Genomic DNA, 12,839 nt, shown 5'->3' on the forward strand with positions numbered 1-12,839 from the left:
AGTAAATAAAGGCCCAGTCGATACAGTCTCTCCTCATATGTCAGACCCGCCATCCCGGGAATCAGTCTGGTGAACCTTCGCTGCACTCCCTCAATAACAAGAACGTCCTTCCTCAGATTAGGAGACCAAAACTGAACACAATATTCCAGGTGAGGCCTCACCAAGGCCCTGTACAACTGCAGTAAGATCTCCCTACTCCTATACTCAAATTCCCTAGCTATGAAGACCAACATACCATTTGCCTTCTTCACCGCCTGCTGTACCTGCATGCCAACTTTCAATGACTGATGAACCATGACCCTCAGGTCTCGTTGCACCTCCCCCTTTCCTAATCTGCCGCCATTCTGATAATATTCTGCCTTCGTGTTTTTGCCCCCAAAGTGGATAACCTCACATTTATCCACATTATACTGCATCTGCCATGCATTTGTCCACTCACCCTGTCCAATTCACCCTGCAGCCTTTTAGCATCTTCCTCACAGCTCACACCATCACCCAGCTTAGTGTCATCTGCAAACTTGGAGATATTACACTCAATTCCTTCATCTAAATCATTAATGTATATTGTAAAGAGCTGCGGTTCCAGCACTGAGCCCTGCAGTACTTCACTAGTCACTGCCTGCCATTCTGAAAAGGACCCGTTTATCCCGACTCTCTGCTTCCTGTCTGCCAACCAGTTCTCTATCCACGTCAGTACATTACCCCCAGTACCATGTGCTTTGATTTTGCACACCAATCTCTTGTGTGGGATCTTGTCAAAAGCCTTTTGAAAGTCCAAAAAGTTAGCATACAGGTACAGCAAGTAATTAGGAAGGCAAATGGAGTGTTGACCTTTATTGCAAGGGGGTGGAGTATAAAAGTAGTGAAGTCTTGCTACAACCTGGAGTACTGTGTACAGTTTTGGTCTCCTTATTTAACGGATATACTTGCATTGGAGGCAGTTCAGAGAAGGCTCACTAGATTGATCCTTGAGATGAAGGGGTTATCTTATGAAGAAAGGTTGGGCCTATACTCATTGGAGTTAAGAATTAGAGGTGATCTTATTGAAACATAAAAGATTCTGAGGGGGCTCGACAGGATAAATGTAGAGAGGGGCAGCGCAATGCCACCACAAAATAGGCCAGACCAGGTGAGGACAGCAGATTTCCTTCCTTAAAGGACATTAGTGAACCAGATGGGTTTTTAATGATACTCTGGTAGTTTCATGGTCACCATTACTGATACTAGCTTTTTATTGCAGATTTATTTCATTGAATTTAAATTCCCCAGCTGCCATGGTGGGATTTGAACTCACGTTTCCAGATTGTTGGTTCAGACAGCTGAACCACTAACATAACCACTATGCTACCATACCCAACAGTTTATGATTATCAATAGACTGCCCTCTCCCTGATGGGTGGAAGCCAGGAATTTATAAATTATCAAGCTACAGAAAATTCCCTTCACAAATAGCCATGAATTGACCTCAGGACGTGCCTATTTAGACCACTTCCCCACTGGGAATTCCTGGGCAGTGGCCTTAAGGGGATAGGCCATGTTAAATAATGTGCTGACTACAGCAGTAGGCCACACCATGGAGGAGAGGCAGTGGAGGAAGATAGCGCAACTGTATCCAACACTGTGGAATGGTTGAAGAATACAAAGAGAGATGATGCATCACAGCCACCACAAAAAATATGTTGTTGGCTATTTTAACCAGGACAGCCTTAGACCTGTGGGCAGGATTTTGAACAGGAAGTGGTGGGACAGGTGAGCATGGAGCTGGGTGATGGTGATGATGCAGTTAAAATTCCTATGGTCAGTAAATACATGTGTGAATATTTTGGTGTAGAAATTGGATCGTGCCTGAATTGGGGCGCGATCCGGGTGCTGTGCAGGCCGCACACATTGAGGTTGGTGGCAGGACCCTGGGAAATTGGTCTGCTGGCCTCATTAGTACTTTAGCGGCGAGCTGCGCGCGCCAGTTGTGACTGAAAAATAGGCGCTCCCCAAACTGATTTCTAGGCACTCCGCTGTTTGCTATTTGGAGTGAATTGATAAAAAGATTTATTTTCAATGTGTTTACAATTTCATTAGAAATAGCAAATAGAAGACACTTTCACAGATGTATTTTGATGTCACTACACACTGTAACTAGAGGAATCATACCCCAATTTATTTCACCAGGTGAGAAAAGTAAACCTGAGTCAGTCACTGCAGATGATCCAGAAATGGTGAGAAAAGTGACACTTTTACACAATGCTGATTAGAAAGTTAATCACCAGGGCCTGTTTTTCAATGGGTTCTAAGTATTAGCACATTATCTCCTATTTGCTTTTGACCATGTGTTATTTTCTCCTTCCATGGTTATCTCTATCTAAAGCTACAACTGAGTTACTCACACAGTGTTATCACAATAGAGACACACTTGCCTAAAGTAAACCCTGAGAATCTTTGTACTTCCAAAATCGCCAACACGGAACAATAGTTCATTGATTTACACTGTGGAGGAAACATTATCATGAAAGTTTTGCACAGGTGCCTCTAACTTTATATTACAGTTTTTCAATTTTATTCTAGATACTTTAAAATTGGAATAGAATAATCATAGCCCCTACAAGCTAATAAAGACTAAGAACATAAGAAATAGAAGTAGACCATTTGGCCCCTGGAGCCTGCTCCTCCATTCATTATCATGGCTGATCTGCTCTTGGCTTCAACTCCACTTCCCCGCCGGCTCCCCATAACCCTTGACTCCCTTATAGTTCAAAAATCTGTCTTATCTCCCACCTTAAATACATTCAATGACCCAGCCTCCCCAGCTCTCTGGAGTACAGAAGAAATTCTTCCCAATCTCCATTTTAAATAGGTGACCCCTTATTCTAAAACTACGCCCCCTCTATAAGTGCCTCCAGACTCGCAGCAGTGTGGTTGATTTTTAACTGCTGTCTGCAATGGCCCAAACAGCCACTCAGTTGTACCAAACCACAACAAAATATCATGGACTGCAGCGGTTCAAGAAGGCAGCTCACCCTCACCTTCTCAAGAGCAATTAGGGATAAACGAACGTATTGAAGTGTTCCCTTTTATACTTTTGATATTTTGAAGTGTGACCAGCAGGTACTAAAAGCAAGAGTTTATACATCCTTACTCACACAGCAGTCAAATAGTGCATTATAGTGCGATGGGTGGAAACGCAAGAATACTACACCTTCCTGGCTGGGATCTCTGATTCAAAAAGATTACACATTGCTCCACCTAGAATTATTTTAGTTCCATGAGCAACCTGACTGCTTCTTAAAGTTAGAGTGGGCACTCGATTGATTTTAATCCTCTCGGTAACACGCAGAAAAAACTGCCCCAAACCAGGACAATCCTATCCAGTCCCGCTTGTTTGAAACTTTCGGCTGGTTATTGTGGAAAGTGATAAACTCGCAGGCACAGTGGTGATATCTGTGGAAATTCCATCTCCTCGGCGTTGAACAGGCAACGATTTTTGCTGTTCTTCCGAAAGCTCTACGTTACTGCGGACCCCGCCCTGGGCACAACTTCATATTGCTTATTGGGATATGCTGCATTGGTTTGCAGATGCTGCAATGAGATTTCCAAGAGCTCGGTGCTCAAGCAGTTTACACGTGCAGAATTCTTCCAACAAACGATATGATTTCCGTCACGTTACAGTGAAACTGGGCGGGATTTATTGGGCGCTGCTGAGCCGGGCAGGCACTGGAAGCAGAAAGCCTTGAGGCGCTCTTCCCTCACCTGTCGCCAGGTAGTCGATTTGCCCAAAATTGGAAAGCAACATCCGGAACCGCTAGCCAATGAGAGAGGGAGAGAAACTCACCTGCGAAACGCCTGCTGAATGTTGGTCAGAAAGTAGAAGGGGGAAGTCAGAACAAGCAGGAACCTGGAGAGTGAGCACCGAGAGAACCAGAGCTGCTGAGAGACACGAGATACTGAGAAAGGAGAGCCAGAGAGCAGCCACTGCATCGCACAGACCTCGGGAAACTCTCACATTCCAATGAGCAGTTTCACCTTCAGTTACCTGGGGATCCTCGCCCTGCTCCAGGTGAGCGCCCACCCCGCCAGCACCGCACTGGGATTAAACCCAGCCCTTTTCATTCTGCCACCAAAAGCTCTCCAGCCCGCCCGACCCACACCGCTGAAGATCTTTATTGCGGAGCTTTATCAGGGTGTACCCGGTGGCCCCGGTCGCGACATTCCCAGTTTCTGTTCACTGGCCCAACTCCGATGTGAATTGGAGTGAGTTGAGCGCGGTCGGCTCCCAGTTGAAGCGTGTCGAATCCATATTGCTTGGGTTGGGCTTTTGGGGCGGGGGGTGAGTTGTAACTTTAGGAATACGGCAGACATCCATTTCTCTTTATTTAATATCCGCAGGTTTGGAGCGGCGAAGGTTCGGAGCGATGTAAAGGGTTCGATGAAAACACGTACGTTTTCGAGGTGCCGTCACTGCAGGAGGGGCAGGTTGTTGGCAGAGGTAAGAGATCAGGAAAGCACCTGAGTTTCATCGGGGGATTAACACGGGAACAGAGTTCAGTCGGGATAGAAAGTGATGCTTGAATAACATGGGGATGGAGGGGGATTATCCAGGGAGATAGTACCGAAAGTAAAGGGTACATTATGATGTAGAGGAAGCCGCGTTCGCTCATTTTTCCTCAGCCGTTCTCACCTTCACATTTCGGATGTTATGGTGAAAGAGTTGCTGAGTGACTTGCTCTCTGTACTGTGGGCGGTGGCTGTGCTTTCCATTCTGAAGATCTGACTGAACACCTTTTAACTTCCTGTTCAGAATATCTGAAATACAAGTGCGTGTCTTCTATCCAAAGCCACTTGCCCATTAAAATATCATGTTTTGGGAATGAGTTGGGTGCCCTTTCCGTTTTTCAGTGAATTCTGTTTCCTTCAAGTGCAGTGAAAGTATGTGTGCAGTCACTGCGATAACATCTGGATCTGTAATGCACTCCTTGTCTAATTTCGTGTCAGTCGTCAGGGTCTTGTCTGTGTGATATTGTCTGATGCTTTTTGAACTTCCGAACCAGTTGTGGCGTTTAATTGTATGAAAAAATGTAGAATTCTGATTGACCAGCTGCTACCCGGGGTAACAAGCTAATTCTGAGAAATAAAGTTACAATCAAATCAGCCCCCCAAAAATAACTGAACAACATGAAATGTTAATCCGGATAGAAACTCCAGAGCATTGTAGCGGTCAGTGATCCACCTTCCAATTATTTGCTAACCAAGCTTTAGTGCCTTATTGAGTACGTTCCACCCTACAGCATTGAGCTTCAATCCGCTGTCTCTCTTTCAACTTTTAAGCATTATTCAAAGGAAATGGGTTGTTGGTTATAATATTTTGTGTGTGTATTATCTACTTGTTGAACTGCCATGTGCGTGTTTGATTTTGGATCTAATTTTACAAAATGGATGCCATCCAAATTTCACAACATTTTCCACCTTGCCTGGAAAAGTCTTCTGTACCTGCAATACCTACTGGTGCCTGTCGGCAAAGAGGTTTTAAAATGGATGCTTTGCATCAAAATATTTAATTTTTTTTTAATGTGTTGGACTGAGATTAATTGTGCAGTCTTTGAAGGACTGACTCCTGAAGTCCTTGTATTTCAGTTGAGATGTGGTTTGCAAGTTTCTGAGACCCCCTAAGAGAGAATGCGGTATTGGTTTCATTCCAGGGTCTGGCAAAGTTAAGATTTTTTTTAATACCTTTTTTGTATTGGAAAAAATGGTAGCTGCCATATCATTAATGGAATTAATTTAATGCAACATTGATCTAATTCACAGTTTAGTTGCACAAGAGTTAGTTTCAAATTTGCAGAAAGATTTTTTTAGTACCATTATCCCTGCAGTGGTTACTACAGTACTAGTTGCCATTGAGGTTTGCCCTACATTTTAGCAGGGTTTCTGGTCATGCCCTGTTTACATCGTCAGATTAGATATAATTCAAACACCTGCATGACTGTAATATTGTTCCATAGATAAAGCACAAAGGAGCAGATGAAGTAGTTCATTGTCAAGAGAGATTTGTGTGTGAGATGAAGAGTTTCATTACTGCCCATGAATTGGATCATTGAATAAAATATTGTAATGATTTTCTGTACATATGGCAACATAATGTGCAAAATCTTGCCTTTCTGTTCCTTCTTTTCCCACTACCTGCCATTTGTTTTACTCTAATGTATGTTTTTAATATATTTAAGTTGGATGTGATCTTTGTCTTTATATTCACACTTCCACTATGAGTAGGATAATAACATGGAGGTGTGAAGAATAACATAACAAGGAAAATCAGTTTTCTGTTTATCACAACCATGCCTTTTAGCATTAGAAATGAATGTACTTTGTTTTCAGGATAAGCAATGTTTTTGATGTAATGTGTGGTAGTAATTCATATATATTTTACTTTAATAACAAGAGTCCTGCCATTTCGTATCATTCAGGATTCCTCTTGTTTCATATCACCCACAAACTGAAGTAATTCTTTGTTTCATATGACTCATACCACATACTTATGACACATGCATACCCAATGATGAGACTTTGAGGTGGTGCTCCATTCTAGCAGTCCTTTCCATCAGTTCACTTACAATCACATAATCTCAGCTACAACCTCAATTTCTTGGAGATTATTGTTTTATTATTCATGTCTATTTTCAACCCCATATACTTTGTCATCATCCAAAGGCCATACATGCACCTTGATCAAGACACCAGATGAACTCCCTGCTCTTCAAGTTGTGCATGAAATCTTTTATAGCCACCTGAACAGGTGGAAGGTGCCTTGGTTTAAGTATAAGTTCACAGGACACTAAAAACAGCACCTCTCATTGACAAGGCTGTAAAAAGATAATGGTATTCTAGGTTTTAGCACTAGTTGTATACTAATAAAGCCAAAAAAAAATCCTTTATGAAACCTTGATAAGACCTCAGTTTTAGAGTACTGTATGTAATATTGTGCTCCACTCTTTAGAAGGATATTGAGGTTTCTAAGAGGGTACAATGTAGATTCACTGGGATGCTGCCTTGTATGAGGAAATACAAATCTGAAGAATGACTAGGGGGGAAGGGAGGGTACCCCCAATTTTTCCATTAGAACAATGCAGATTATGGGACAATATGATCGAGGCGGTTACATTTATGAAAGGATGGGACAGGGTGGTAGATAGCACCAGATTGCTCCAGTAGTTGAAGGAGGAGCCCTGGATATGAGATTGTCAGAGATTTAGAACAGTGAGCAAGAGAAACTTTTGCAGAGTTGTGAGCTGGTGGCCTTCATTTCCAGAGTTAGTGGTTGAGGTAGAAACTAAGTCAACATTCAAGATATTAGATAAATTGTTGAAGGAAAAGGAGATAAAGGGATATGGAAACAGGACAAGTAAATGTAATTAAAACTATTTGCTTGTGTTGAGGTTAAAGACGGTGTGGACTGGCTAGGCTGATTATCTTGTTTCCATGTGGTAATGTTTATATATTTCTATGTATTGACGGTGCTCTTTTATTTAAAAAACACAATACTTTGAGAAATTGTTTGACAAGCTGTTTATTCTTTGTCGGGGAGGGGAAGAGAAGTGAAGAGCTGTCATTTCTGCTATGATTGTAACATGCTGTGACTTTTTTGATTCTATTTTGCATCATATCTCTGCGCAATGACAAACGTTTGGGTGGAGAAAAAGTAAACTGCAAAAACTACAGCATTGGGTAGTAGGGTAATGGAGGCCTTGGTTTAACCAGCTAAATTTTAGTAATTATCAAGAATTGTATTATGCCATCAGTAGTGATGGGCAAATCTGCTCGTTGAATTCGTGGGTAATTATTTGCAGATAACCTTAATGGCCCGGTTCTAATTGAGATAAGATAATTTACTGCCATTCTTATCTACCAATAAACATGAAGAAACCTGCTCAAATTTCCACAAGATCAAAATCTAGCACCTTAACGCAGGGTAATCCAGAGATCATTCCCACCAACAATACTCTAAATGTGGGGTTGGTAGAAAAAGGAAATATCCCACTGACTTTAAAATTGCTAAATTCAGAGAGTAAGTTTTCACCCCACAACATGCAACATAAAGCACACAAGGGTGCAGTTTGTCATTTGGGGTTCAATGGGCTTACCAAATTCAGAAGCGAACCAATGTAATGAACAGTGTTTTTTGTCTGAATGTCACAGGTTGGCTACCCAATCCATTTTAAGGGCTTCTGTCCTCTGGGTGTGGGGGGGGAAATGTTCTAGTAAAACCTTTTTTTGTTTACAAATAGCTGACTGCATTGATGCCATTCATTACAACTAGCCTTGGGTGATTAAAGTAATGAAGGATGTTCCCTCCCCAAATTAAAAAATAAATGTATATTTGTTGAAGATACTGCCCTTTAAAGTCACCACAATTGCTACGGGAAAATGAAGATTGACCATAGACAATATAAAATCAAACAAGGCTGTTTTTCAATGAAAATGTGTGTGGAAAAAAAAAATCTGCTTTCTGCCTACTGGGAGAGGGAAATACCATGATTAAGTCCAAATGAGAGGTTCCTCCCTACTTCAGAGACATGGAGTAACCTGTAATTAGTCTGGACATGTTTAATTTATTTTACAATTCATTACTGAGTGTCCATAATCCTGACCCTACTCATAATTGTTGCTCTGGGCACCCAAGCTCATACTAGCAGAAGCTGGAATCTAGGGCAATCTTGGAGCCTTTTGTAAAATTGTTAAAACAACAATTGATCTAATGGTGCCCTGCCCAGTAGTGTTTTTAGCCACTGTTAATTTGGATATCATGATGTGATAATAGTAAAGCCACTTGGCCATTCATATTTGTTTAGTGTGTGTGTGTGTACATTGGATGTGTTTGTGTATGCTCACAGTGAAACTGAAGGTTCTCTGCTCAGTCCATCCTCTGTGCCCAGTGAAGCCAATATCTGTGGCCTCTACGTCTACGTCTTGCCTACAATGAGCAAATTTGCACGTTTAGAAAGTTAAAAAATGTGTACATTAGGGACGCTGCTAAATTGGTCAGGCCCATTTTGTAAGGCGTCCCAGGCACCTGCCTACATAAGAAATGAGAGCAGGAGTATGCCATTTGACCTCGAGCCTGCTCCGCCATTTAATAAGATCATGGCTGATCTGATTTTGGGCTCAGCTTCACTTCTCTGCCCATTCCCCATAACCCTTCACTTCCTTATCGATCAGCAACAGGTATTGGGCCCCTTGCATATGTTATTAGGCTAAAGACCGCTCCCGGAACTTTGTTTCCAATTAGTGCTGGTCCTTCCTTGCCCAAGAATCCTCTGCAGCCACCAATAAAAGATCGTCACTTTAAACATTTTTATTTTTACAAAATGTCTTCCTGTGGAGCCAGGAAGAGCAGGAGTGGTCTACCGACTCCACAGTTGACACGATTGCCTCGCCCCATTGCCCACTCCAACCCCTCCCTTCCCGGGACTTCCCTTCAGGCTGTTGCCAGCGACGCAAGTAGACCGACATTTGGTTTCTTCAATGCAAGAGCTGCCTGCGCCCAAATTGTATTTTAAAAAAAAAAGAAAATTAGCTGGTATAAAACTCTAATGTTTTACAAATGTGGTCAATGCCACTGGGACAGGGTAAGTTCAAGATACTGGAGGCTGTCCACCATTATTTGTGCCAATTGATGTGTTCTCGCTTTCGCGTGCTCCCTCTCGCGCGCTCTCTCCCCACCCCCTCCATACTTTCCTGGTCTGTATGATTCAATAGAATTCAAGTTTAAGAAAACTTCCTTTTAAGGTAATGACACTATATAATGCAACGCTCATGCAGATTTCACTGCATCCCATCAACACTAAAGGATGCTGTTGCAGTAACTAGAGTTTCACATTGCCAACTGTTTTATGATTTGTGAATTATTCAGTCTAGGGAAGACCTATTTTTGAAATTGACAAGCGATTTATCAAATGGCAATTGCAGCCTTTTCAATGTTAAAAGCCACTTTTCTGCTCTGACAGAGTCCTGCTTCCATTAATGCATTGTTTAATGGTTAAATGATTAGGAAAATTGTCCTGTAATTAAAAAATCTTTTTACATGGTTACAGATTCTCTTCCATTCCACTGGCCCTAATAAATTGTTGATAGTTGACCTTTGTACCCTTTTTAGGATACAAAGTCTTTTCTTGATTTGCTTTGTTTTTCACAATACTGTTTCTTTTTGCCAGGCCTATATAATTGGTATTTTGCTACAGGTATTTATATTTAGTTCAAAAGAATAAGAGTACGTCTCTTGAGTTATGCGGCACTGCAAACAGCAAATCGTTGTCTGAAAGGAAGCAAAAGCATTGGATGATAAGAACGGTCACCATTTTGCTTGACTTGGTCACTAACCAAAAACGAAATCCATTTGCACTTGAACAATCTGTCTCTAAAATGCCTGCATAAGTATTTCTATTTGACTAGTTCGGTTTCATTTGAATGCCTTTGGTGCCCCTCCAAAAATCAGCATAATGTTTTCAGATACTATCCCAAGATACTCTGTATATTTTAAGAATTACCTAAATACACTTAGTACTGAGTAATTAACTCTAACCACCATATTTAGTGGAATTAGAATCTGAAATCTGTATTGTAAATGGTTCTCTCTCCTTAGATACTGTTCCTCCTTTTTCAAAACTACCGTACGTCCTCTGCTAAACTTTCCTGCTCTTGACCTCTCTCCTTCGAAATGACTGTCCCATATCCAACATTCCTTTTCATCTCAAGTCCTTGAACAGGTTATTGCCCCTCAAATCTGTCTATTGTTCTCTCAACACTGTTTGAATTTCTCCAATTTGGTTTCTGTCACAGCACCTTAAATCACAAATGACATCTTCTGTAACTCTGACATCTTTCCTCATCCTCCTCAATACTTCTGCAGCTATTGACATGATGAATTGGTATTGGAGAAGGATGGCATATCCTTCTCCAATACCTGTTCTCTGTTGTCCAGCTCAGTGGCACTACCCTTGCTTGGTTCCACTACTACCTATCCAGTCATAGCTTAGCATCTCCAGCAGTAGCTTCTCTTTCTGCCCTTATCCCTGGAGCTGCCTCCTCTCGCTGCCCCCCCACCCTCCCACCTTGCAAGACCTATCCTTGGCCTACTCGTCTCATCTACATCTTACCCTTTGACAACACAATAGACATAAGGTCAGGTTCCACATGTATGCTGATGACACCCAGCTCTACTTTTCCATCACCTTTCTCAACTTTTACACTGTTGCCTGTTAAACATTCAATCTTGCATGAGCTTCAATTTTCTCTAGTTAAAACATTGAGGATCAAAGCCGGTGTCTATTCCCTGCCACAACGTTGCCACCAATTCTGCCCCTCTCCCAGTCACTGTCTCTGGCTGAATGAAACTGTTGGCAATCTAGGCATCCTACTTGACCCTGATCTGAACTTCCGGTCCCATGTCCTCTTGATCGCAAAAAACGCCTACTTGTTCTGCAACATCACCAGCCTCTGCCCCTACCTCACCTGCTGTGGAAACTCTCATCCATGCCCATCTCACCTCCAGACTCAACTATTCCTATGCTGTCCCAGTCAACTTCCCACCCTCCATAAACTCAGCTGCCTGTATCCTGTCCCACATCAAGTCCCGCTCACCCATCACCCCTGTCGTTGCTGGCCTACGTTGGTTAAAATTCTCATTGTTGTATTTAAATGCCTCATGTCTTTACCCATCCTTATCTGTACCCTCCTCTAGCTCTAACACTCTTCCAGTTCCCAGAACTCTCCATTCTTCTGACTCTGTGCTCTTGCGGATTTCCTGCTTTCACTCTACCATTGGCTGTACCATCACCCACCTAGGTCTAGAAATCCCCCCTCAATTGCGCTCGCTCTCTCTGTAACTCCCTATGCTTCTTTAAGACCTTCCTATCATCTCAATCTTTGCCAGCATCCTTTTTTTGATTATGCTTCTGTGAAGTGTCTTGGATCAGTTTTCTACATTTTTAATATAAATGTAAGCTCTTGTTGATATTAAGTTGATGGGTAAAGTTTGTTTCCAGACTCCAACTGCATTCTGTTGTAAGCGCTTAACGAGAGGCATTGTCTCTTTAAATATGATTCACACATCTTCCAAGAAAGCATTAATCATTTGAAATTTGCCACATCAAATGATGCATTACATCATTATTGCTGAGTAAAGATTGTCGGTTAGGAATGGGTTGAAGGGTGGGTGGAGAGCAAAATTTCATAAAGTACCTGGAAAATCTTTGCTTCAACAAAGCTCTGTTGTCAAATGGAATTGATGCCTTTGTCAACAATGAATAATATTAAACAATCCAGTGTCTTCAAGGGGAACTGCTTCATCCTTGATCAAACTTGATGATTGAAATGTAGAACTTTTTTTTTAAGCACTTGAGGGCCATTGACTATGAATTGGCAACATTAAAATGTTTACTTGGGGTATATTTTTGTTTAGAAGGTGGAAGTCACCTCAAAGGGTTTTATCAAATTTTATTCGTACAATTAACTTTACACCACAGTGGATTTGTTTTTTTTTCTTATTCTTCCCCCTCTGTCTCTTTTAAATAACAACTGTAGGTTCTTTGCCCCTGCCCCCTTAGCCCCCCACTTCTGGATAGAGATTAGAAAAGGATGTAAAGGACTAGAGAAGCCCAGAGTTGGCATGTCTTGAAAAACCCAAAATCGAACGAGAGGATTTTAGCTTCAGCTTGATGTTATCTTACCCGTTGATTGAAAATGTACTCTAATCCCTAACCAATGCTTTAACAGACATTGAAAGGACCTAATGATACATTTTAGAAATTTCCATTAATTAAAAAAAAAGTTTCTTTTTAAAAAAAAACTGTCTCGAT

At 41.7% G+C, this 12,839-nt stretch overlaps 1 protein-coding gene across 3 annotated transcripts in view; it reads left to right on the forward strand.

The window, feature by feature from the left end:
* The window catches only part of cdh31 (cadherin 31), a 232,429-nt gene that overhangs the window by 157,905 nt on the left and 61,685 nt on the right, over positions 1-12,839 (forward strand). For 2 of the 3 annotated variants that reach the window (XM_070898170.1, XM_070898171.1), the window contains one exon: positions 4,378-4,477. In XM_070898170.1, the coding sequence (XP_070754271.1) occupies positions 4,378-4,477 (100 nt within the window). Of the gene's footprint in view, positions 1-3,842; positions 4,049-4,377; positions 4,478-12,839 lie in introns of those variants that run through there. The other variant, XM_070898169.1, reaches the window with a different exon arrangement.

Source organism: Pristiophorus japonicus, chromosome 13, assembly GCF_044704955.1.
Source record: "Pristiophorus japonicus isolate sPriJap1 chromosome 13, sPriJap1.hap1, whole genome shotgun sequence".
NCBI lineage: Eukaryota > Metazoa > Chordata > Chondrichthyes > Pristiophoridae > Pristiophorus > Pristiophorus japonicus.